General features: G+C 39.1%; 3 protein-coding genes across 3 annotated transcripts; 2 read left to right on the top strand and 1 right to left on the bottom strand.

Moving 5' to 3' along the window:
* The first annotated feature begins 2,429 nt into the window (after window positions 1–2,429).
* Window positions 2,430–3,491, top strand: LOC113469603. Its single transcript, XM_026827448.1, has 3 exons — window positions 2,430–2,477; window positions 3,070–3,277; window positions 3,404–3,491. Exons 1-3 carry the CDS (start codon window positions 2,453–2,455, stop codon window positions 3,489–3,491), a joined length of 321 nt encoding a protein of 106 aa, XP_026683249.1. The 5' UTR covers window positions 2,430–2,452.
* Window positions 3,492–3,608: 117 nt separating this feature from the next.
* On the top strand, window positions 3,609–15,282 carry LOC103514493 (tripartite motif-containing protein 2-like). The gene is made up of 7 exons (XM_026827447.1): window positions 3,609–3,647; window positions 7,565–7,831; window positions 8,476–8,691; window positions 10,188–10,428; window positions 13,214–13,460; window positions 14,091–14,250; window positions 15,073–15,282. Exons 1-7 carry the CDS (start codon window positions 3,609–3,611, stop codon window positions 15,265–15,267), a joined length of 1,365 nt encoding a protein of 454 aa, XP_026683248.1. The 3' UTR covers window positions 15,268–15,282.
* A 6,819-nt stretch (window positions 15,283–22,101) lies between these two features.
* Window positions 22,102–25,082, bottom strand: LOC103514492 (putative fatty acyl-CoA reductase CG5065; the record flags this gene model as incomplete). Its single annotated transcript, XM_008479376.2, is given in 4 exon segments — window positions 22,102–22,298; window positions 22,900–23,009; window positions 23,440–23,585; window positions 24,825–25,082. Coding segments are annotated over 4 exon segments (711 nt in total), but the record flags the coding sequence as incomplete, so codon positions are not given.
* Window positions 25,083–26,183: the final 1,101 nt, after the last annotated feature.

Genomic DNA, 26,183 nt, shown 5'->3' with positions numbered 1-26,183 from the left:
TCTAAAAAAAAAAAAAAAAAAAATTGTAAAGCATAAAGGCTTGTCACAAAAATGTCGTCCTCAGATTAATAAATTACGCTAAATTGTATGCTTTAACTTGGACTTGAACCACCAACGTCCAGATCCGAAGTCCACCGCGCTAACCACTACACCACTGAGGTTGGTCACAGGTAAGTACCTACTTCAGCCGATCGGGGGCACGGTTAGCTCAGTGGTAACGCGCCTGCTATGCAGACCCGGGTTCGAATCCCTGTATCGAGAGATGAACCTACAGAACTCTCATACACAAGAAAGCCCACTCCGAGGCTTAGGTGTAGGGGCAAACAGCCCTAAAGGATGGAGTTATTTTCTGCGAATCTACAGAAACTGCAAGTCTTGTGCATTTGATATGCAATACACTGAATGCACTTATGATAATGATATATTATGCACTCGAGATGTAATGATGACTTGCAGTGATAGTTGTAATGATAATGATCACTTGTAATGAGAGTTGTAATGATATGCCAGTACATGATTTATGCTAATCGGATCCGCTCGACTATTCTAAACAATTCCAGTTGAAATAGCAAGAATGTGCTGGGTACATTATGCCAATTAAAGGACATTATTATAATTTTCATACTTGATCATTTGATGAAGCATCGAGTTTACGTAATGTGAGGTTTTTATATAAAAAGGTATAACCCTACTGAAGCCCTTCTTGTGTAAAGCGGCTTCTCTAATGCGAAAAGTTGTTGAAAATCAGCCCCAAAAATAATCATGTTGATATGTTGTATCTCAATTATTCACAACATGTCCGCAAAGCCATATCTCGTAAGTGGAACTTGTTTCGTGTAAACTCTAGCAAACTAAACCGGGAATCATTTTCTGGTGAAAAATGTAACAGGTGATCTGTTACATATTCAAAATACGGAGAAATTTCGGAGGAATCATGATACATGATCTCTTCTAGTTATGTTTAGAGTAGATTGATGATTCTGTAAGCCTGTCTTCCTTCTCTCTTCGATTTCGGGACGATAAGACCATAGCAGTTACAGTTCCCTCTGTCAAACCTCTTTAAAAAAAATCCTTTAGGTACATATTATCCTATACCTACTTACGTACCTATTTGTAGGTTTAGTACATACCTCCTACGAATAGATGTATGCCACCAGCTTCCTTGATATCCTTCTCATATTGCACACATTCTGCATGTAGATCGGGAGCATTGCCATCCAATATATGCACATTCTCCGGTTGAATGTCAATGTGAGAGAAAAAGTTGTGCCACATGTAGTAGTGGTAGCTTTCTGGATGATCCCTGGGTAGTGCTGCAAATTAGATCAAAACAGGTCCGTGGTAGGAGTAGGTAGTCATCAGATTTCTTATTTCCAGAAAAAAGGAAACGTTTTCGGGTCTATTTTAACGCAGAGGTCCCTTTAACTTTAAACTCTTTAGATGAATAGATAGTTTAGTTTAGAACAAGATCCATAAGATTCGTATAAACTTAACCCAACTTTTAGGGCTATTTGGGCTCTAAGACTCAGATTGGGCTGTTTCTGTATGGAGTTAAGCTGGTTCCTAACTGAGTTTGAAGATCTGGGCGATCTTCAGTAGCTTTTTTGTTAGGTGTTTCTAATGGATATCTTGCAGAGGAAGGAATTTCTGATTTGGATCTTTTTCTTCGATAATTTCAGCTCTATCTTTTGGAGTATGGCTTTGGGATGGCTTTTTGTATACCTAATGGGCGCTTTAGGTACTCTTCCTTCCTTCTCTCTTCGATTTCGGGACGATAAGACCATAGCAGTTACAGTTCCCTCTGTCAAACCTCTTAAAAAAAAAATAAAAAAAAAACAAACAAATTTAGCAACAAGGCAATTTGCACGTCTACAGAACAAGATCGCCAAAATAAAGCCCCCATGTATACCTATTGTCTATGAACGTGCAAGTTTGGCCAGAAAATTTCTGCCCCGTACGGAGCCCGAACCCAGCACTTCCGGCCAATACTCTCAACCACAGAGAAGGAGAAGAAACATACAAATGGCTACAAACCTCAGTGGTGTAGTGGTAAGCTCGATGAATTTTGAATCTGAAGGTTGGTGGTTCGAGTTAAGGTCGAGGTATAAAATTTAGAGTATTATGTTAAGCAGGGAACGACATTTGTGACGAGCATTTATGCTTAACACTTTGAAAAATTCCTCCCCCATACAAATGGCTTTCCTTTGACTCAATTTTTTATGTCACTACTGGGATTCGAACCCCAGTCCAAAGTTGAAAAGGTCTGAAGGAAATCTCAGACAACCGCTATGGTTTACCAGGTAGGGACTGATACGGTTGCCATAGCAACCAGAAATAACAACGTCAGCAACTGTTATCCTACCTATCTACCATCTAGGGATGTATCTACAAAAGTTTTGATAGAGAATTGATATTTAGCTTCATTGGAACTTTCCACGAGTTTCCTTCTCCTATGGTGGTGCATAGTTTTTTGCAAGGTAAGTATGTACAATAATACTTTGTTCATTAATAAATACAATTATCAATTTTTGTTTATCTTTGATTTTTCGTGGCTAGACGGTAGGTAGGTATACTTACTTATTTCTAAACTTTCAAGAAAACCCAAATGATTTTCAACCATCAAGCGTATTTTTTATGGTTTTAAAATAGCCCCAATAAGGTTGGAATATTATGAAAATACTTTCTTCTTTAACCTGTTTTGCAGATTTTTTTTTATTTAGTTATTTTATTTATTTATTTTTTTCTTGGACTTTTTTTTAAGTTTTCTCATGAAGTTTAGGTTCAAATGACCCGTTTGAAAATCAAGATCTTCGTTTTTCTCCAACCACGACCTCATAATGAGGGCTATGTACGATTTTTCGTAAAAATTGTATTTTATCTTAAACTATGTAGGTACCTACCGCACCGAATTCATATATGACCTTTTTAAAACCGCACCGAATTCATATATGACCTTTTTAAAACCGCACCGAATTCATACATGACCTTTTTGAGGGGAAATCATCGCACCGAACTCACCTTTTGCTTTTGCCATAATGAGTTTTCTTTTCTCTGTGCTCTTCTACCTAGCCATGGCCCCCTACTCGGCCGAAGTTCAGCCGGACCAACACCCCTCCCTCTCCATGAGTAGCGGATCTTTCTCCTCCAGTATGGAAATGGATTCGGACTACGAAGCCAATGTGGTCCTACATTTGGTGCCCCTACCGGTTCAGTTACCAGACCGACCCCACAGTCCGTACGATCAGGCGATACCGAATATATTGGTGAGCGACTTTTGGTTTGTTGCCCTATTCTTGGTTAGACTGCGGGTATAAAAAATCATATTAATCCATGAAATAGCTATTTATCTACAAAGTTAATTTTCCCCCTTCTAATTTCTTATTTTGATTGATTTGGATTCCAGTGCTTCATGGCAGGCACACTGTAGTGACGTCACAGATGATGCTAGTGATGAGGATAACGATGATGATAATGCTGAAGTGTCCAAATAATCCGGTGACGTCACAATATACACAGAACTGGAGCAGATCTCGGAGAAAGAAGTTGACCAAGAGAGAGAGATGGAAAATAAATGTAACACTTCACTTATTTTTCCTCTCTCTATCAATATGGACCTTCACAAAGTTACTGAGACATCCATCAAGAAGGTGAACAATAACCAACCATCATTAGCAGTGACACCTACGACTCTACAAAAATCTGAATCATGAATTGTCCGCCTCTGTGGCTGAGTGGTTGGAAGCACTGACTCTCAACCCGGAAGTGCTGGATTCGAATCCCGATAGAGGCGGATATTTCTACCAAAGTTCTGTCATCTTACTGAGAAGGATAACGATGATGATAATGCTGAAGTGTCCAAATAATCCGGTGACGTCACAATATACACAGAACTGGAGCAGATCTCGGAGAAAGAGGTTGACCAAGAGAGAGAGAGAGGGAAAATAAATGTAACACTTCACTTATTTTTCCTCTCTCTATCAATATGGACCTTCACAAAGTTACTGAGACATCCAGCAAGAAGGTGAACAATAACCAACCATCATTAGCAGTGACACCTACGACTCTACAAAAATCTAAATCATGAATTGTCCGCCTCTGTGGCTGAGTGGTTGGAAGCACTGACTCTCAACCCGGAAATGCTGGATTCGAATCCCGATAGAGGCGGAAATTTCTACCAAAATTCTGTCATCTTACTTAGGTACCAGCTAGTCCCCACACACAAAAAGCCCAAACTGAGGCTTAGGTGTAGGGGCTGGTCAGCCCCGAAGGACGGGTTGAGCTTCTACGAGGTACCAGCTATACCTACATAAGTAGGTACATACTTTAATACGGGTTCCAGGACTTCCAGGTGAATACTTTACATGGGTTGCAGGCCATGTCGATCGACTGAAGTGTAAATGTAATGATCACTTGCAATGATAGTTGTAATTAGAGTTGTAATGGCACTGATGAGTTGTAATGATATGCCAGTACATGATTTATGCTTATCGGATACGCTCGACCATTCCAAACAATTCCAGTTGAAATAGCAATAATGTGCTTAAACATGATGATTTGATAAAGGACGTAATTGGAGGCTTTCATATAAAAAGGTATAACCCTACTAAGGCCCTTTTTAAAATAAACGTCTTTTCTATACGAAATTTTGTTAAAAATCAACCCCAAAAATAATCATGTTGATACTCGTATGTATGTATCTCAATATTATTCACATGCTCGTAAATCCATATCTCGTAAGTTGAATATGTTTCGTGTAAACTCTAGCAAACTAAACCGCGAATCATTTTCTGGTGAAAAATGTAACAGGTGATCTGTTACATATTCAAAATACGGAGACTATGGTACAACACACAAAATGTTGGTCATCGTGTCGAGCATTTTCATTTTATCGACAAAAAAGTCCACAGGGAGGACTTTCCAATATTTGATGCACTCAAACTCAAGGATACACTTCACTTGAATTCAAGTGACAAAGAAAATCACTTTCTTGAAATAATAAAGTGAGGAACAATAAAATAATAGTGTTTATTTATACTGCTTATACCTTATATCTACTGTTCGTACGTATAGTAAAATCTAACTACATAATTATGTACGTATTGGATATTGGGTATTATGATACATGATCTCTTCTAGTTATGTTTAGAGTAAGTCATTCTCTCGTCATCTAGAAATTGGTCTATTCCAAGTATTCTGTCTTCACCTATAGTGTGTCCAGATCAATGTGGCAGCAAAAAAATAGACATTGTTGCCAAACATGTCACATATGCAATGGTAGAAAATCTTTAAAAGGGGAAGCTACATTGCACAGTGCTTCCTCCGACAGTGAAACAGAGTCAGGTTAAGCGGATATCACCTTACCTGTTCTGGAATCCAACCTCTGAACTTAGAGCTACCTCTGCATTTTAAAAGAGAGAGTTTATCAAAAATAGACCTTTACCTGAATTGCAACAATGTGAGGATTTCCTGCAATCTGATTGGTTCCTTCATTTTGGGTTCATGACTCATTGCTGTCACATTGATCTGGATGAACTATAGGCATATTGGTTGATTACCTAACAGTTTGTTAGCAGTGCTAGCACCAGCACATTGCATGTTTGGCTAATCAGTAAGATGATTAGCATCTCACGAATCTCCTCTGGTGGCGTAACTGGAAATCAAATAGCTACCAATATGTTAAAGTTACTTACCAATACCTATGAATATTACCCAGCAATCACACTCTTATTACCCAATATATCATTTTTTTATTATTATTATTTTTTTTTTAACAGGTTTGACAGAGGGAACTGTAACTGCTATGGTCTTATCGTCCCGAAATCGAAGAGAGAAGGAGGACAGGATAGGAGAAAGCCAGCCGTTCCGAGAACGAACATTATCCCAGCAGGATAAAATCCGCCCCGGGCGGGAATCGAACCCGCGGCCTAGCGCTTACAAGGCAGACGCACTACCAACTAAGCTAACTAGGCTGGCTTCAATAGAATCAAGTAAAACACATTAAAAGTGCAAAGTACATGTATTACATATGGCATTTTCTTACAACAGATTCTTCAGAAGACAAATAAAGTACATGTATTACATATGGCATTTTCTTACAACAGATTCTTCAGAAGACAAATAAAGTACATGTATTACATATGGCATTTTCTTACAACAGATTCTTCAGAAGACAAATAAAGTACATGTATTACATATGGCATTTTCTTACAACAGATTCTTCAGAAGACAAATAAAGTACATGTATTACATATGGCATTTTCTTACAACAGATTCTTCAGAAGACAAATAAAGTACATGTATTACATATGGCATTTTCTTACAACAGATTCTTCAGAAGACAAATAAAGTACATGTATTACATATGGCATTTTCTTACAACAGATTCTTCAGAAGACAAATAAAGTACATGTATTACATATGGCATTTTCTTACAACAGATTCTTCAGAAGACAAATAAAGTACATGTATTACATATGGCATTTTCTTACAACAGATTCTTCAGAAGACAAATAAAGTACATGTATTACATATGGCATTTTCTTACAACAGATTCTTCAGAAGACAAATAAAGTACATGTATTACATATGGCATTTTCTTACAACAGATTCTTCAGAAGACAAATAAAGTACATGTATTACATATGGCATTTTCTTACAACAGATTCTTCAGAAGACAAATAAAGTACATGTATTACATATGGCATTTTCTTACAACATTTTTTTTTTTTTTTTTTTTAGATTCTAGGTAGGTAGGTACCTAATAGGTTATGTCCTGTTATGAATTTTCTGTAGTGATGAAATTTACATTTTGATAGAGTCCAATGAAATTATAGATTTATGTACATTTTTTTTTTATTATGATCTTAAAAAAAAAATGATAAATTTACGTAATAAAACGATGTATATGAAAATTTCGTCGTGATGAAATTTCCATTTTTAAATCGGTTGTGCGTTGCATCCAATCATGGTAATGCACTTCAAATGCATAATGAGTTGTAATACCTTTCAAACCACAAAGTTGTGTTTGATTGCTATTTGTAATGTCTGGACTGCCTTTCTAACAACAAAGGCGTTCTTGTTATCTGTAATATCTGCACGCTGCAAAATAAATGGTTGATTTTCCCCTAGTTTAAAACCTCATCTATTACATGATTGCATAAGGTCTATTCCTCGATTTCCTCATTTATCTCCAAACTTAAACAGAGTTTCGTTAACCCAAATTTTTTTTTTTTTTTTTTAAGAGGTTTGACAGAGGGAACTGTAACTGCTATGGTCTTACCCTCCCGAAATCGAAGAGAGAAGGAACACAGGATAGAAGAAACCCAGCCGTTCCGAGAACGAACATTATCCCATCAGGATAAAATCCGCCCCGGGCGGGAATCGAACCCGCGGCCTAGCGCTTACAAGGCAGACGCACTACCAACTAAGCTAAGTAGGCTGGCCCAAATGTTCTTTACTTTTTCTTTTTATGTACATATTTACAAACATTTTAGTAACTTTAACTGTTTTCCGATTGCATAAGGTCTATTCCTCGATTTCCTCATTTATCTCCAAACTTAAACAGATTTTCGTTAACCCAAATGTTCTTTACTTTTTTTTTAATGTACATATTTACAAACATTTTAGTAACTTTAACTGTTTTCTTTATTTTTCGTTCCAGGAGCTTCTATTCTGCGAGACATGCGATACAGTATTCTGTCTACAATGTACAGGGGGTTCCAATCATTCGTCTACATCCGGCGATTCAGAACATACCATCATACCCTTCTCTATAGCTATCAAGCGAATGTCGGAAATACTTCTGTACAAAGCTAATGAATGTGTCTCCAAGGTAAGAAAAGCATGAGATCAAAATACACTATTAGTTTTTTCAGCAACCTCCGTGGGTATCACACTAGGTTTGCACTCCGGAGGTCCCGGGTTCGATTCCCGGCGGGGTCCAAGTTTTTTCTGCTCTGTGCTTGGATTTCGGGGTACACTCAGCCTCTTGAGGACAATTAAGTTACTTCTGTACAAAGCTAATGAATGTGTCTCCAAGGTAAGAAAAGCATGAGATCAAAATACACTATTAGTTTTTTCAGCAACCTCCGTAGGTACCACACTAGGTTTGCACTCCGGAGGTCCCGGGTTCGATTCCCGGCGGGGTCGAAGTTTTTTTCGGCTCTGTGCTTGGATTTCGGGGTACACTCAGCCTCGTGAGGACAATTAAGTAGCTGCTTTAATCGAGTACCGACCAGTGGCGGCATTACCAGTGTAAAAAGATTATTGAAATCTGGAAATTGATTGTAAAGGAGGCACTTAGTAATGCTGTAATATCCACAAAAGCTCTGCTTCACCAGACAGAATTTGAGATTTTTTGATTTGATTGCTATTTTGCCGATCCATCAAATGCTTTTAGATTTATTTTTTTTTCTTAACTTTTAATTTTATTGTTATTTTATTAATTAATTAAACCTCCCCGTCTCTCTATTCTAGTTAAAAGCGGCTCAGGACACGGTAACGCAGGAACTAGACCGTCTGGAGAACGCCAAGCAATCCTGTCTGGACGCCCTGGAGAAAACATTCCTCCAGATATCAGATATCATGAGCCGCACACATGAAGAACTGGCCAAGAATGTAACTGACGCTAGCGCTACCAAACGGAAAGTACTGGAAGAACAGATAGCACTCATACAGGCGGAGACTGAGAAGGTAAGAACTGGCTAAGAATGTAACTGACGCTAGCGCTACCAAGCGGATCCGTTTAGGATAAAATCCGCTCCGGGCGGGAAGCGAACCCGTGGCCTAGCGCTTACAACGCAGACGCGCTACCAACCAAGCTAACTAAGCTACTAAGCTGGCCCAAGTGAATTTAAACTCCGTTTAAGTTTTAATCTCGATGCAAGCCAGCCTAGTTAGGTTAGTTGGTAGCGCGTCTGCCTTGTAAGCGCTAGGCCGCGGGTTCGATTTCCGCCCGGGGCGGATTTCATCCTGCTGGGATAATGTTCGTTCTCGGAACGGCTGGCTTTCTCCTATCCTGCCTTCCTTCTCTCTTCGATTTCGGGAGGTCTATAGCAGTTACAGTTCCCTCTCTCAAACCTCTTCAAAAAAAAAAAAAATCTCGATGCAATCTGATTGGCTAAAATTTTTTGGAATTTTTAAATATCAACCAATCAGATTTGCTTAATCCCAGAGTTTAAACCAATCGAAAAACGAGTACAAATTTTTGTCGATGGTGGGATTCGAACCCGGGACCTTCTGCATGGCAAGCAAGCGCGTTACCACCGGACTGGCAGTGCTCCGTTAGGTGCTTCTTGAAAATAGAGTACATTAGAACCTCGATTGTTTCAACCTCCATTATATCAACTCTCTATCATTTCAACCCCAAAATCAGTTCAAAATAGGGTATTTATCAACCTTTTTTCATTGTTTTATACGGAATTTCAATTATTTCAAGTTTCGATTATTTCAACTACCCTCGGTCCCAATTAGTTGAAATAAATGCGATAGATATTTAGAAAAATTGAGTCCAGACCTTTTTTCATTGTTTTATACGGAATTTCAATTATTTCAAGTTTCGATTATTTCAACTACCCTCGGTCCCAATTAGTTGAAATAAATACAGTAGATATTTAGAAAAATTGAGTCCAAGTTTCTTCCATCTTTGTACTCAATAATTATCGTGCTGTGCTGAGCTAGTTTCTGTTTTGTGATGCAGGGAACTGAAACTGCTAAGCAGAGAAGGAAGGCAGGATAGGAGAAAGCCAGCCGTTCCGAGAACGAACCTAATCCGGTTAGGATAAAATCCGCTCCGGGCGGGAAGCGAACCCGCGGCCTAGCGCTTACAACGCAGACGCGCTACCAACCAAGCTAACTAAGCTGGCCCAAGTGAATTTAAACTCCGTTTAAGTTTTAATCTCGGTGGAATCTGATTGGCTAAATTTTTTTGGAATTTTTAAATATCAACCAATCAGATTTGCTTAATCCCAGAGTTAAACTGAAACCGAGTTTAAACTCACTTTTCGATACAGCCTATAGCTCCAATCTCCGCTAAACCAATCTGATTGGCTAAATTTTTTTGGAATTTTTAAATATCAACCAATCAGATTTGCTTAATCCCAGAGTTAAACTGAAACCGAGTTTAAAATCACTTTTCGATACAGCCTATAGCTCCAATCTCCGCTAAACCTTCTCCTTTACTTCTCCAGGTTCAAAGTGAATGCGAAGATCTACAATATCAAGTAGAGGTGCGCAGTATAACGGCTCGAATCTCGAACTTGGCGCAGAAATTAGACTCGGTTAGTTCTCTGTCAGATCCGAGAGAGAACGCGTTCCTATCATGTGACGTGAGTAGTGATGTGATACGCCAAGTAGAGAAATCCCTGGCTGCTCTGGCACGGGTTAGGACTACCACCACGTTCCCTAGTCTGTCCACGCTCAGTCTCAAAGGTAAGTCTGGGTTACTCTTTCCAGGAAGACGGCCAGCCATTCTGTCAGATCCGAGAGAGAACGCGTTCCTATCATGTGACGTGAGTAGTGATGTGATACGCCAAGTAGAGAAATCCCTGGCTGCTCTGGCTCGGGTTAGGACTACCACCCATGTTTCGCTATGTCCCACTCTGACTGTGAACAGAGACATGTTTTTCTGTGGTGCAGATATTGTCGAGAGATGTGTTTTCAATTACTTCGTTCATTGCACTCGCAGTATCTATTGTCGCTTCCTATAAACATGTGCATCTTGTTTTTAATTTATCTATGCTGTCGGTGTCAGAGTGTCATCTAAGTGATAGCAATGGAACTGCGGCCAAAATAAGACGTCGGAAAAAGTGGTTTCAGAGCCAAGAAGAAACAACGAACTGGGCCAAAAAAGCGAAAGATTGTTCCTTTGACAGAGTGTTCCAACTGTGACTCTGAGAAGTACGTATTGTGTCTCTTTTCGCTCATCTGATGAAGTGCTTATTACGGGATGGGCATGCTGCAACTCAGACCCATATTTATGAACAAAATGCTGGCTCTCAGTAAGTGCTCAAGCATCAATTCCAAACATCTGATTGGCCAAAATTTGTTTAAGACTGATCTGAGACCGAGAATTTTTGTTCATAAATACGGGTGTCAGACTAAACGAATCTGATCTAGCAGTTGTTTCATTTGCTATGAAATAAAAACGGCGCGACGATAAAACACTTCTTTCATAGCTAGGGCCGATAGAGAGTGATAAAAAAGTAACTTCTTTTTTGGACAGTTATTTAGGTAGTTAAAAGTTGTAGTAATAATAATAGACTCCTGAGTGGAAGGTAACCACTAGGCGAAGTTAACGCCGGAGGCATTTTCTACCACAGAGCTCCATTATTTTGTGGTCAAAATCTCAAATAAATGAGGATAAAATTCCATGCCTCGGCTGGGATCGAACCCACGCCCTCCTGTTTACCAGGCGAGCGTCTTGACCACTACGCTACCGAGGCAGACAAAAAGTTAGTTAGTAAAGTCTGATTTTCTTACAGTGTTTTTATTCGCTTCTAAGAACTACTAGAGTGTCAGCGACCATAACGTGTGTATGGCGAGATTGGCTACCCTATAACGCGGTTTATCAAAAAATCAAAGAGAGGCATCACTTTAGGACCCATAACTTTTGCGGTGTTTAACACTAAGCTGACAGTCCTGAGCAATAACTTGTACTGAACAGTACTACAGAGTCTTAATTATTACCATGGGACTGCTAAGTCTTAAGCTGACCCATAACTTTTGCGGTGTTTAACACATCATCAAAGAGATTTTGTTTCCTCAATATGAATCTATAACCTACTCATTAAGCACTTATCTCTGTAAACCTAACTATTAAATGGTTATGGACCTATTATTTTCGTCTTAGTCCATTCCGAGTCTATTGTTATTCGTGAGGTCTTCTTCTTGGGTCTTGGGGACGTGAGTTTCTTCCTAAGGCAAATCTCATTTGTCCGTTTGGTATGAATCATCATTCTGCCATTTTCTTTTCGTGATGGAATGTAAATTAAAGTAGATACGGTTCGTCAGTACATATACATATTCAAGTTTCAAGTAGGTACTGTCGTAGGAATACTTAAAATTAAAATATAACAAAAAAGTAAAAATCGTCTTTACTTTTAAAACTTTCAAGGCAGGTTCACACGCTATGTCGTATTGTATTGGTTAAATCCCATCAAATAAATGGGAGCGTAAGTCAGCCTAATTAGCCTGAAAAGTAGCGTCAGCCTAGTTACTCTAGTTAGCCTCAAAAGTAGCGCCTGTCTTGTACGCAATAGGTCGCGGATTTAATTCCTTTCCGGGGCAAAATTTATCATGGACAGATACAGTTCGTTCCCGGAACGGCTGGCTTTCTGCTATCCTCTCATCCTTCGCTCTTCAATTTCGGGACGATAAGAACTCTGATGTTATTCCGTCAAACCTCTTTCAAAAAGGCATGTTTTTGTATGTGATTTTTTTTCCCCTCAATTTCATCACTGTTTTGTTATAATTCTCTTACAATATTGGATGAACTCGTAACTACAACTACAACTAGATCATGTTGTGATGTAGTTGATAGCAGAACTATATCTCTGCTCTCTACTTCTATTTTCAACTCTTTTGACCTCACGAGTTGAGGGCACAATAACGATTGACCACCCTGTATATAGATTCTAGGTAGGTACCTAATAGGTTATGTTCTGTTATGAATTTTCTGTAGTGATGAAATTTACATTTTGATAGAGTCCAATGAAATTATAGATATGTACATTTTTTTATTATGATCTTGAAATAATAATAATAATAATAATAATGATAATAATAAATAAATTTACGTAATAAAACGATGTATATGAAAATTTCTTCGTGATGAAATTTCCATTTTTAAATCGGTTGTGCGTTGGATCCAATCATGGTAATGCATTTCAAATGCATAATGAGTACCTTTCAAACCACAAAGTTGTTTTTGATTGCTATTTGTAATGTCCGGACTGCCTTTCTAACAACAAAGGCGTTCTTGTTATCTGTAATATCTGCACGCTGCAAAATAAATAATAATAGAACAAAAACAAAAAAAGTATGCTTATGATTCTAGCTCAATAATGAAGTAATAATGTTGTATTGTTTACAACATTGTGGCCAGTAGATTTCTGTAATGGAACTTCTTAAATAAAGTCAGTCATAAACTAACTATCGTCACAGAAACATCTCCTCTTTATTTTTCCCAAACATCATTATGAACGATCTTAACAACATGTATTCGCTGCCGTTAACCCATTTCCCATCTCAATCTCTCCTCAGGTATACGTGTTAGACACGGGTAATTCTCGCATCAAAGTTCTAGACAGTGATCTCCGGTTTGTAAGGCATCTAGAGCACCCGGCCCTCCTTGGTAAATCCTGCACTGGGATTGCTACCATTCATATTGACGATACAGAGGCGGAGTTGAAGAACAAGACAGGGCTAATTGTGGTCAACTGGAGGAGCAAGGATGTCACCAAGTAAGTCCAACCGCAATAACCTCCCAGCGGTCTGAGTACTTTCTGAGTCAGATGATCTGAGTGAGACACAATTGAAAAGAATTCACGTTACTGTCTGACAGGCCTAGTGGTGAGCATGAGTGGCCGGTATCAGAAGCCTCTGCCTTTTTCCATTCCTGCCCTTCCATTAATTATTTATTCATTCATTGTAAGAAACACAAAGTAATCTCCATGCTCGAGTGGGTATTACAGTAGGCTTGCACGTCGAAGGACCCGGGTTCGAATCGGGGTCGAAGTTTTTTCGGCTCTGTGCTTGAAAGTCGGGGTGCACTCAGCCTCGTGAGGACAATTGAGTATCTACTGCGAGTAGCGACCAGTGACGACATTACCAGTGTAAAAAGATTATTGAAATATTGAAATTGATTGCAAAGGAGTGGTGCACTCAGCCTCGTGAGGACAATTGAGTATCTACTGCGAGTAGCGACCAGTGACGACATTACCAGTGTAAAAAGATTATTGAAATTGATTGCAAAGGAGGCACTTAGTAATGTTGTGATATCCACAAAAGTTGGGAAAAAGCTCCGCATTACCACAAAGAATTTGAGATTTACTTCTATTCGGTTCTAATATCTACTTATATCTGATTTCCAGGATAACCAGTGAAGGAGACACCGTATCCAGTTTCACTCATGCAGACTTCATAGAGCCTACTGACGTGGCTGTAGACCCTACATATGGACACATCCTGATAGCAGATAATGGTCCTGCTTGTGTATTTGTATTCGATACACGGGGCAAACTACTGTTCCAGGTATAATAAAAGAAACCTAGGGGACATGATTATGGGAAATTAATTTACCAAAGTGATTTGTACTTACAATAGGTCTCTCTACTAATTCATGTCAAATTTCAGACCCAGTTTCACACATGCAGACTTCATAGAGCCTACTGACGTGGCTGTAGACCCTACATATGGACACATCCTGATAGCAGATAATGGTCCTGCCTGTGTATTTGTATTCGATACGCGAGGCAAACTACTGTTCCAGGTAAGATTAGTAGTTCAGTAACCACTGACACTCAACCAGGAGGTGCTGGGTTTGAATTCCGGCCTAAGCGGAGATTTTCTAATTGAACTTTTTCGTTCCCGAATAGGCATGGATGTTAAAGAATGTGTCTTAAAGTGATGCAAAAGCGCTTTCGAGGCACCTTTATTATTATTAGCAAGCCTGCCTTGTAAGCGCTAGGTCGCGGGTTCGATTCCCGCCCGGGGCAAACTTTATCCTAAACGACCTAAACAGATAAGGTTCGTTTTTGGAACAGCTGGCTTTCTCCTATCCTGTCTTCCTTCTCTCTCCGCTTTCGGAACGATAAGACCTTTTTAGCAGTACCTACAGTTATCATTATCGAACCTCTTCAAAAAATCAATAATTAAAAATCTAATTGCTGGGAAAGTGGACGATAAAACCTTCATTTATGATTCTCTTCTGATTTTGCAGGTTGGTAAGAAGGGTAGTACTCCAGGCTGTTTCTCTCTCATGTCCTCGATAACAGTCGGAAAATAATTAAAAATCTAATTGCTGGGAAAGTGGACGATAAAACCTTCATTTATGATTCTCTTCTGATTTTGCAGGTTGGTAAGAAGGGCAGTACTCCAGGCTGTTTCTCTCTCATGTCCTCGATAACAGTAGGTGCAGGTGGCGAGATCATAATAGCAGACTCCAGGATTCAAGTGTTCAATGGTAAAGGTGACTTCATGCTGGAGTTCCCTCAGGATGCCAAGGGTAAGAATCTAACTCGGTGGTGTAGTGGTCAAGGCGTAGGGTGAGGGTTCAAGTTTTAGCTGAGATATGGAATTCTCAAAATTGTTTGAGAATGTGACCACAACAGTAGCCTACTGCTGGGGTAAAGGAATTCTTTAGTTCTGTTCGAGCAGTATAAAATTTAGGCCTGTCTCACACTGCACGCGAAGACGCGCGAATTTGAGTAGCGCGTAGTCGGCTGCAAACCCAAATAGATTAAAAATGATAGAGATCCTCTATGTCCATAGAGGTCCAATGTGAGACGGTCGCTAATTCAATTGTGTTATAGTGTCTCCATCATGCTTTATCGTATCTTGTGGAAAAGCAACTCTTTTGCAACATCTGTCATCGTTTTCATTTTCATCGAGCATTGCATCTTTTGATCTCGCATCTCCGGAACCTATATCACAATCATTTCTCCTGAATGGTATAGTTGGTGTACAGTTCATTTCAACTTCCCCAGCTCCATCATGCTTTATCGTATCTTGTGGAAAAGCAACTCTTTTGCAACATCTGTCATCGTTTTCATTTCCATCTAGCATCGCATCTTTTGATCTCGCATCTCCGGAACCTATATCACAATCATTTCTCCTGAATGGTATAGTTGGTGTACAGTCCATTTCAACTTTCCCACCGGTTTCAGTACCATTATCTCCTAATTCTTCCACAATATTCGACACAGCGCGTTGACTATACGTATGATCTTTATCATGTTGGGTGCCTAATTTATCCAAGTCGGTAGAGAAAATATCATCGTGAATCCAGGACGGAATGTTTTCAAACGACAAATGTGAATCCAAATCCAGCAACACAGATTCGGACGAGAACAAACCCAGGTCTGTCATGAGCTTGTCACTGTGGTCCAAACTTTCTATCATGCTCCATCATGCTTTATCGTATCTTGTGGAAAAGCAACTCTTTTGCAACATCTGTCATCGTTTTCATTTCCATCTAGCATCGCATCTTTCGATCTCGCATCTCCGGAACCTATATCACACTCATTTCTCCTGAATGGTATAGTTGGTGTACAATCCATTTCAACTTCCCCATCGGTTTCAGCACCATTATCTCCTAATTCTTCCACAATATTCGACACAGCGCGTTGACTATACGTATGATCCTTATCATGTTGGGTGCCTAATTTATCCAAGTCGGTAGAGAAAATATCATCGTGAATCCAGGACGGAATATTTTCAAACGACAAATGTGAATCCAAATCCAGCAAGACAGATTCGGATGAGAACAAACCCAGGTCTGTCATGAGCTTGTCACTGTGGTCCAAACTTTCTATCATAATGAAAGACAATTTAAAATGACCTACAAGAAATTGGCATTAGTAAAGCTTGAAAAGTTTGCTCGGAACACTGATTGATTAAACAAAAAGGTTACCTAGTTAGTGAAAAGTTTGCCAATACGGTAAAACTAAAAAAGGTCCACATGTGAAAGAAAAGAAAGCAACAGCATACTGCAAAAACAAAAAAAGAAGCAGATATTAGATAACAATTTCAATTTGATTTCAGTTAGATATCACATATTATGTTCCTAACACCGGAACACTGATTGATTAAACAAAAAGGTTACCTAGTTAGTGAAAAGTTTGCCAATACGGTAAAACTAAAAAAGGTCCACATGTGAAATAAAAGAAAGCAACAGCATACTGCAAAAACAAAAATAAAAGCAGATATTAGATAACAATTTCAATTTGATTTCAGTTAGATATCACATATTATGTTCCTAACATGGAAAGTTAAAGTTAATTTTAGAAGGAGTTGGACTTTTAAAAGATAGAACTTTGGAGAAAACGATTCAAAATGCAAACTCTCATTAAGGATCAAAAAGCACTCTTGTTCAGAAAAAAGGGCAAAATATTTCACCGCTCTTGAATATTTCAACTTTAAACTCGGTTAAACGCACCACCCTTGGAACTTCAATTAAAACGCGGATGAAAAACACGAAAATCGGAAAAACGCTTCAAAAGCTACTATCCACTATTAAGCGATTTCCACTTGTTGTCTGGTTCGTGTCAGGTTGTAAAGTGAATCGCTTTCCATGATTTGTTCTAAGTTCACGTCACAGCTGTGTGGTATACCAATCCCTAGGGATCTTAAGGGACCAGAGATTGGCGTGATTTATGTGTTCTATGAATTGTGACCGTGATGAGTGTTTTGTTTTGATATGAATGCAGAAGCTATGAGCTAAATATGTAATTCTATGTTGTGAGTTGTGTGGGTTTTGAAGTATTTTATTCCAGAAGGGTGAGATGCCCGCTCTCACACTCAGCCTGTCTGACAGGCTGCGATCTCATAGACCTAAGACTTTAGATTTTTCCGTCACACACATTCCGTCTGTCAGCATGTCTGACAGATTGCGGCGCCTGAACGTGGGTGGCTGATGTTAGGACAAAAATCGAGTTTTAAGTAAAACCAGCTCGAAATCATGAGATAGACAAATTACACTCGAAAGTTTTTTATGCAAGAAAAGCCTTAACCCTGCTTGGATCCCTTTCAGGCAAAACTACTTTTCCAATGCGGAATGTTGTTGTGAAAACAATCACTCAATAAGAATAGAATAGAATTATAGAATATACCTTGTTTATCCTGCCCGGAATAGGACTGAAAAGTCCCTTTACCCCAGCAGTCTAAACAAAGGTCTCGGTATATTTGATGGGTTATTAAAGAATTAAATATATACACTAACAATTCATTAAAAAGACCTTGCTTAACTAAAAAAAAAAAAAAAAAAGGAAATGTAAATTAAATATAGGTGATAATAGAAAGTGAACAATAAAGTTAAAAAAGGAAAGTAGAACAACAGGTTGATATCTCCATTATTCATCATTCATTATTATACACGAGTTTTTGTAAACCCTCCCATTACTTTTTAATGAAAATCACAAACTTCAAAGCTTTTATTTGAAACTCTCGCTTTTCGCCTTTCGGTCCTTTTTGAAGAGAACTCTTCAAGTATGACATTAGCGTGGACCCATGAACTATTTGGTGACAATGGGTACATTGATTATATTCTACTGTGGGGTAAAAGTGGTAGGACCCAACACCCAACCTCATATGGTGTTAATATTTCAGAACCGCGCCCCCTTGGTATTTATTTACTTATTATATTTGTGCACAGATCCATTTTCTCATTAAACTAATTACTTTCTCTCTCTCTCTCTCTCTCTCTCTCTCTCTCTCTCTCTCTCTCTTCTCCCTCTCTCTCTTTCTCTCGCTCTCTCTCTCTCCCTCTCTCTCTCTCTCTCTCTCTCTCTCTCAAAAAAAAACAACAACGGCAACAATGGCTACTTGATGGTTATTGAATGTATACCTACTCATACAGGGAAGGTAGGTAGTCACAAAAAGGCTAAAAGACACACAGGACAACCATAATACCTATTAATAATATCAAGGATTTCGAAGAAAAAGAACCAAAATAAATTAAAAGGAAACGTAAAGTGGAATGCAACTCGGTAGTAACATCGCCTGAGGCATTCTCTACCACCCAACTTGTGCTTAAGTTTCAAATTTCATCAGACCTCGGTCAAATAAATATGTATAATAATAAACGTAAATCCGCACACGTGTCACCATAGCAATAAATCAAAAATATAACCATCAACAGTATCCCCAAACTCTCAGAAGCTACCCTCCTACCTCACAGCATGTTAACAAATTAACGCAGACCGCACGGTAAGACAAAAGACACAAAGACCAAACAAAGGGTTCTCCTATCCTAATCACTTGTTAGGGATCATATGACAGAATAAGTACTCCGATATCTCACCACCCAGGGATCTACTGCACAGAAGGAATACCTATTGTCTATCCGCAGTAGAAAGACAAATTGGTGAGCTCCCAGACCTACTGCCAGAATAGTTATATTGGCAAAAGTCAAACAGACATTAGCCAATCAAATGCCTGTATTATTTTCTTGTTAAGTAATAATACCTAGTGCTTATTTATACTACTCGAATAGGACTGAAAAGTCCCTTTACTCCAGCAGTAGGCTACTATCTACTATTATTGTGGTCAAATTCTCAAATTATATTGAGGATAAAATTCCATATCTCGGCTGGGATTGAACCCACGCCCTCCTGTTTACCAGGCGAGCGCCTTGACCACTACACCACCGAGGCAGGTCAGTTAAGTCTGACCGTAAAACAAATGAACGATATTTTCTGTTCTATTTGAACTCCTGTATTACTGATTACTACTAGGAATATTCCTGTGGGTTTGAATAAATCTGTTTTTGGCAAATTTCCCCTTTGTTATCTTCCTATTTTGGATAGCCTATAATATAGCCACCTCCTAGCACATGCCATGTTGTATCCTAGATCCAGGACATGAGGCACGAGATACTAACTATACCAGTAGCAGGTGCCTTTGATTTGATAAATTATGAGGTCCCTAAATATGTAACATGCCTATGTTATGTATTCATATCTCCTTAATATGTAGAAGTATGTACCTATTCATGTATTGTTTATACATATAGGAAGGTTTATAAATTTTGTTTTGTTTTAGTTTGGTATGCGCGATAATTATGTTGATTTATGTGACACATTTTTTAATATTAGTGGAGACGCCAAAAATCACGCATAGAATTGTTGGCGGAGATGACAGAATCACCAAAAATTGTCAGTGGAAAAAAAAATCATCTATTGTTGGAGATGCTAAAATCACTTTTGGGTAATTATTAGTGAAGATGCCAAAATCACGTATCGAATTGTTGGTTGGGATGACAGGATGACCATGACCAATCGCAAAATCGCTGGTGGAGATGGTGAAATCACTTTTAAATTTTAATTATTAATCTAGATGTCGGATGACCATGACCAATCGCAAAATCGCTGGTGGAGATGGTGAAATCACTTTTAAATTTTAATTATTAATCTAGAATATGTCGAAAATGACCTTTGAACTATTTGCAATGAATCAGAAATATTGAGGAACAAAAACTCTTGAGATAATTTGCCGGGAGGCGCTTTATCAATAGATATGAACTATGAAATAATAATGGTTCTTTCCTCTTTGCTGAAGGTAATTCAATTCTACAGTCAGTGAAACTAATTGAAGGCATTTTTACTAGGTAGTTTTTGGACGAGCTCCAAAAGGTTGGTAAACAGAATGACACTAAAGATTCAAAAGATGTTCCGGAATAGTTATACTCGTGTGTTATTTAACACTACTTAGACATGACCTAAGTTCATATACTCCATCAGTTTAATGACTAAACGGAGCCTTATTTTTTGTAGTAAGCAAGTGAACAAGTGTACATGAGCCATATTGCACTTTGATTATATTATTGAATTTCTAGTAAATTCTAGTAATAGTTCCCTAATGTTATTAATAGTACCCGTGCCAAGTAGTACCAGCCATGTGTCAACAAATACTGGAAGGTCCGAAACCACAGGTTCACGTTGAAATGTTGTTATTAATAGTACCCGTGCCAAGTAGTACCAGCCATGTGTCAACAAATACTGGAAGGTCCGAAACCACAGGTTCACGTTGAAATGTGTACAATTGTGTAGTGACCTCTAAGAATGCTCGGAGACTGTTGGGGCACCATCTCTAAGTAAGCTCAGAGGTCGACAATTTCATCAATTTTATTATCTGTAGACCAGGGCCTTCAGTCTCTGTCTTATCTCAGATGTAGGTATTAGGCTATTAGGTACATATGTGACACTTTGACCCCTTTGATGCCTAAATTTTTCAGAAGATGTATTCTGACATTAATGAAGTGGCACTTATTTTTTCTGACCCCTACTGAAATGACACTTACTATAATGACACTTAAAATAACACTTACTGAAGTGAAATTGATTGTCGAAAATCACGTTTGAATTTATGTATTCGTGGAGATGACAAATTCACTTCAATCCGTTTCTACTTCAGTCAGTGGAGACGCCAAACCAAATCTCTCCATTCAAATCGGCACAGAGTGCACTTGTTACGCCATTCAAATGACCTAAAGTTCAAATCAAGTGTCACATAACTGCAGAACCGGCTCTAACCACTTCCATTAAAGGCCATTAAAATCACGTTTGAATTTATGTATTCGTGGAGATGACAAATTCACTTCAATCCGTTTCTACTTCAGTCAGTGGAGACGCCAAATCTCTCCATTCAAATCGGCACAGAGTGTACTTGTTACGCCATTCAAATGACCTAAAGTTCAAATCAAGTGTCACACAACTGCATAACCGGCTCTAACCACTTCCATTAAAGACCATTTTTATCGATTATGAAACTGTCCATACTGCCCATTTCTTTCAATTAGATAGATGTAGATACATAGATACTAGAATGTTGAATCTATGAAGAATGTTGAATCTTTTATGAAGTAGGTAGATAGAATACTTACATCTACATATGAAGTTGTGACAATTTATTGAAGCTTTCACCTCTCTTCAGTTTGGTTCGGAGCCAAACAGTGGTAGTTACTTACCTATTTGCCTCACTGTCATCAGAAGCTTCAAACTTTATCTTGATGTAATTTGTTCTGCTAGTTTAGGAATGCTCGGAGACTGTTGGGGCACCATCTCTAAGTAAGCTCAGAGGTCGACAATTTCATCAATTTTATTATCTGTAGACCAGGGCCTAAGAGACTTCAGTCTCGGTCTTATCTCAGATGTAGGTTTTAGGCTATTAGGTACATATGTGACACTTTGACCCCTTTGATGCCTAAATGTTTCAGAAGATGTATTCGGACATTACTGACCTTTTTGCATCGAAATAACACTGAAAATACACTTACTGAAATAGCATGGCACTTACTGAAGTGGCACTTATTTTTTCTAAACCCTACTGAAATGACACTTACTAAAATGACACTTAAAATAACACTTACTGAAGAGAAAGTGACACTTACTTTTTCTGATCCCTATTGTAGGCCGCCAATATGACTCCGTTGATGGCAATATCTACCGGAACAACTTCGGCTACAAATTCTGCGCCACACATCATGGACCTGACAACTCCCTTACCGGATGCTACTAGTACTCCTACTGGGCCGTTCAGACTATCAACCCAACCGGGGACAGGCTCTTGGAACGACGGCAGAACTGAAAGAAGAATATCAGGGTTGTGGTTAGGCTTACTAGGACCGGATTAGGCTTGTTAGGACCAGCATGGCAGATACCTTTTTATTTGTTTTGACGAAGTTTAGTTTAGTGAGCTCCGGTCTTACCAATCTTACTGGCTGGGTATTGCCATGGCTTACCAATGGTACTGGGTATTGCCATGACTTACCAATGGTACTGGGTATTGCCATGACTTACCAATGGTACTGGGTATTGCCATGACTTACCAATGGTACTGGGTATTGCCATGACTTACCAATGCTAGGTTACTGAGTATTGTCATGACTTACCAATGCTAGGTTACTGAGTATTGTCATGACTTACCAATGCTAGGTTACTGAGTATTGTCATGACTTACCAATGCTAGGTTACTGAGTATTGTCATGACTTACCAATGCTAGGTTACTGAGTATTGTCATGACTTACCAATGCTAGGTTACTGAGTATTGTCATGACTTACCAATGCTAGGTTACTGAGTATTGTCATGACTTACCAATGCTAGGTTACTGAGTATTGTCATGATTTACCAATGCTAGGTACTGCCATGACTTACCAATGGTACTAGGTATTGCCATGACTTACCAATGCTAGGGCGGACTATGACTACTGGTAATTTAGTTTTGTACTCGTCCACCAGGGTTTCAGTCAGGCGTTTGGTGAAGGTGTAACTGTTTGGATGAGGACCCAGAATCCTGTAGAGAATAAAATAGATACACCGTTTACAAACGTAAAACGAACCATCACTTTAAGAAAGAACCATCGCATTATATTGTAGAAGAAGAAGAAGAAGAAGAAGAAGAAGGAAGGTGCCTATTATGGTTGTAATGTAAATGTCCGCCACAAACCCTCCGACCGTCGCGTTGGTCGGTCCGTCAGACAGTCGGTTCGCGTGTGGCGGGAAAAGCTTCAGACCTGGGACTGTCTGAAGGTCTGACCGTAAGTAGGGGACATAATAGCTACGTCGAAATTAAGAAGTGTAGTGGTGACACTACCAGAGCAAAAAAAAATGTAGTGTTGACTGTGTTGACAGAATTAAGGAGGCTCTCGCAACTATTCTTTAATAATTTGAACCTTGCAATCTTGCAAAAAGCTATCAAAACCAAGATAATTGGAATTTCATACTTGGGTGTGAGTTGCTTGATGGTTTCATCATCCATCCACTCCATAGCTCTCATGATATCATGAGGAGATACCGGGGATGGGTAGAGCTTCTCCTCCAACACCTTCTGGTCAGGATGACAGAATGCAGTGGAGAAGTGGATGAATGCCTGGTGGAGAAGATAAGGTGATATTAGTCTTGTCCAGTGGTCATGTTCCTCTGAAGAATCTTTAAAAACTAATAAGTCTAGCCACTCACTATCAGGTAGACCTGAGTATTGCTGAAAAGGTCCTGTCGTCAGGTCTACCTGGTAATGAGTGGCTGGCCTAAGGGTTGTACTGTAAGGATTGCTTTCGGCAATAATACCGTCCTTTGATTGTAATTATTTGTTGTTGTCTTTTGTACATATTAGATTATACATATAACTTGAAAGTTTATAACCAATCTAAATGGTCGTTCCAAAATAGCACGTATGGATCAGTGAAGTTAAAGCAACGTAGCACATGGTTGGTATTTGGACGAATAATCGTCTTAGACAACACGTGCAGGTCACTATTTCGGGGTGCACTCAGCCTCGTGAGGACAAGTAAGGGGCTGGTCTCAACGAAGTATAAATCTGGATGGAAGCATAGCAGTCAAATTGCTGTCTCTCAAATGCCCCCCAAAAAAAATCGTAGGGTGGAGTGGATTGGAACACATCACATGCCTTCATGCACACTCTATTTGTCAAGGGGCTAGGTTTACCTTGACCTTGGGATCATTTGAAGAAACCATTTACTGATGAATCCTAACCCTGAGTCTTGTCCAGTGGTCATGTTCCACTGAAGAATCTTTAAAAACTAATAAGTCTAGCCACTCACTATCAGGTAGACCTGAGTACCGGTGAAAAGGTCCTGTCGTCAGGTCTACCTGGTAATGAGTGGCTGGCCTAAGGATTGTACTGTAGGGATTGCTTTCGGCAATAATATCGTCCTTTGATTGTAATTATTTGTTGTTGTCTTTTGTACATATTTGATTATACATATAACTTGAAAGTTTATAACCAATCTAAATGGTCGTTCCAAAATAGCACGTACGGATCAGTGAAGTTAAAGCAACGTAGCACATGGTTGGTATTTGGACGAATAATCGTCTTAGACAACACGTGCAGGTGACTATTTCGGGGTGCACTCAGCCTCGTGAGGACAAGTAAGGGGCTGGTCTCAACGAAGTATAAATCTGGATGGAAGCATAGCAGTCAAATTGCTGTCTCTCAAATGCCCCAAAAAAAATCGTAGAGTGGAGTGGATTGGAACACATCACATGCCTTCAGGCACACTCCATTTGTCAAGGGGCTAGGTTTACCTTGACCTTGGGATCATTTGAAGAAACCATTTACTGATGAATCCTAACCTATGTCTAAACTCACCACAAGTTTCTTCATCTTCAGCGCAATGTCCAGCAGCCTCTGTGTGCCTCGCGTATTGGCCGCCACATTCTCCTTCAATTCAGCCTCCAGTTTCAACGAGGCTGCTCCATTGAACACCACAGACACCTCTTCCTGAAGCATCAGAAGGTCTGAGTCCTTGATGCCCAGGTTAGCCTGAAGTATGTCGCCTTCTATGATGTGCAGACGAGATAGTTGTGCCGGGCATTCCTTCCGGAGTCTCTCGAAAACCTACGATGATAAAAATTATGTTTCTGCTTAGACTATTTTTGATCGGAACTAGAATCTTGCGGCGTCGGCAGTTAATTCTGAGTAGTAGAATCTAGGTTATTTTATGTTGATCCGCCATTCCTTGACACTCGTATTAGTTTTAAGTCTGACATGAAATCCACCCCAGGCGGGAATCGAACCCGCGACCTAGTGCTTACAAGGTAGAGGCGCTACCTTCGAAGCTAACCAGGCTGGCTGTTGGTATTTTCATCCGACATCTTTCCAGAGGGCAACGTGCTCATAATCCTACAAATGTTAGATTGATCTAGCTGTGCAACATGCAAGTCTCAAAAGACTAGTAGGCTTTAGCTTGTTAGCTCTTTAAACCAGGGGCTATAGCAGTAATTATAATTAACTACGAGATATCTTGCTTCCGACCAAATAGGGAAATAGGGATACATATTATGTAATTATGTATTCCTTATTATACCTATGTATGTACCTACGAGTACATACTGGTTCATACCATTAATAATATAGGTGTTTGCCTAGGTACATAATTTGGACTGACAGCTTCACAAGAATTTATTAGACAATAACCAAACAAGTAAGTACATACCTACTTCCATAGACAGTTTCGCAGACACATAGACAGTTTCCGAATAGGTTAACTACCCCTATCAGTTAATGTAGTAACTCAATTTACCTTTACGTAGTAATACCTAGTTATCACTCTCTATTTGAAGATAAAGTTGTTCAGAATTCCTTTCTCTTTGTTGGAAATAATTGGTTCTAATGAGCTAGTGGAACTATGTCAGAGTGAATTATTTATTGTCTCGAGTTACCTAGTCTCTCTCTCTCTCTCTCTCTCTCTCTCTCTCTCTCTCTCTCTCTCTCTCTCTCTCTCTCTCTCTCTTTCTCTCTTATAAAAGTATCCTTGAATAGTAGGTATCTATTTACAGGGAAACTTTACTCCATACCTAAAAGGCCCACTCCGAGGCTAACGTGTAGGGGCAAACAGCCCTAAAGAATGGGTTAAGCTTCTACAAATCGATGAATTTATAGGGATATCTACATAATTTTATTCCATAGGAAGAAGAAATAATACATAGAGTCCATTCTCATGAGTAC

Source organism: Diaphorina citri, unplaced genomic scaffold (assembly GCF_000475195.1).
Source record: "Diaphorina citri unplaced genomic scaffold, Diaci psyllid genome assembly version 1.1 scaffold1155, whole genome shotgun sequence".
Taxonomy (NCBI): domain Eukaryota; kingdom Metazoa; phylum Arthropoda; class Insecta; order Hemiptera; family Psyllidae; genus Diaphorina; species Diaphorina citri.
The sequence above is the reverse complement of the archived record's forward strand: the minus strand, read 5'-3'. Positions and strand labels throughout refer to the sequence as shown.

Bases quoted from the DNA above. Each gene is read 5' to 3' on its own strand.
- LOC113469603 (XM_026827448.1), top strand. From the start codon at position 2,453: ATGGTGGTGCATAGTTTTTTGCAAG. The intron at 2,478-3,069 runs GTAAGTATGTAC...TCTTCTACCTAG, and splicing joins GGTGCATAGTTTTTTGCAAG to CCATGGCCCCCTACTCGGCC. The intron at 3,278-3,403 runs GTTTGTTGCCCT...TTTGGATTCCAG, and splicing joins ATATTGGTGAGCGACTTTTG to TGCTTCATGGCAGGCACACT.
- LOC103514493 (XM_026827447.1), top strand. From the start codon at position 3,609: ATGGACCTTCACAAAGTTACTGAGACATCCATCAAGAAG. The intron at 10,429-13,213 runs GTAAGTCTGGGT...GATCTTAACAAC, and splicing joins GTCCACGCTCAGTCTCAAAG to ATGTATTCGCTGCCGTTAAC. The intron at 14,251-15,072 runs GTATAATAAAAG...CTGATTTTGCAG, and splicing joins GGGGCAAACTACTGTTCCAG to GTTGGTAAGAAGGGCAGTAC.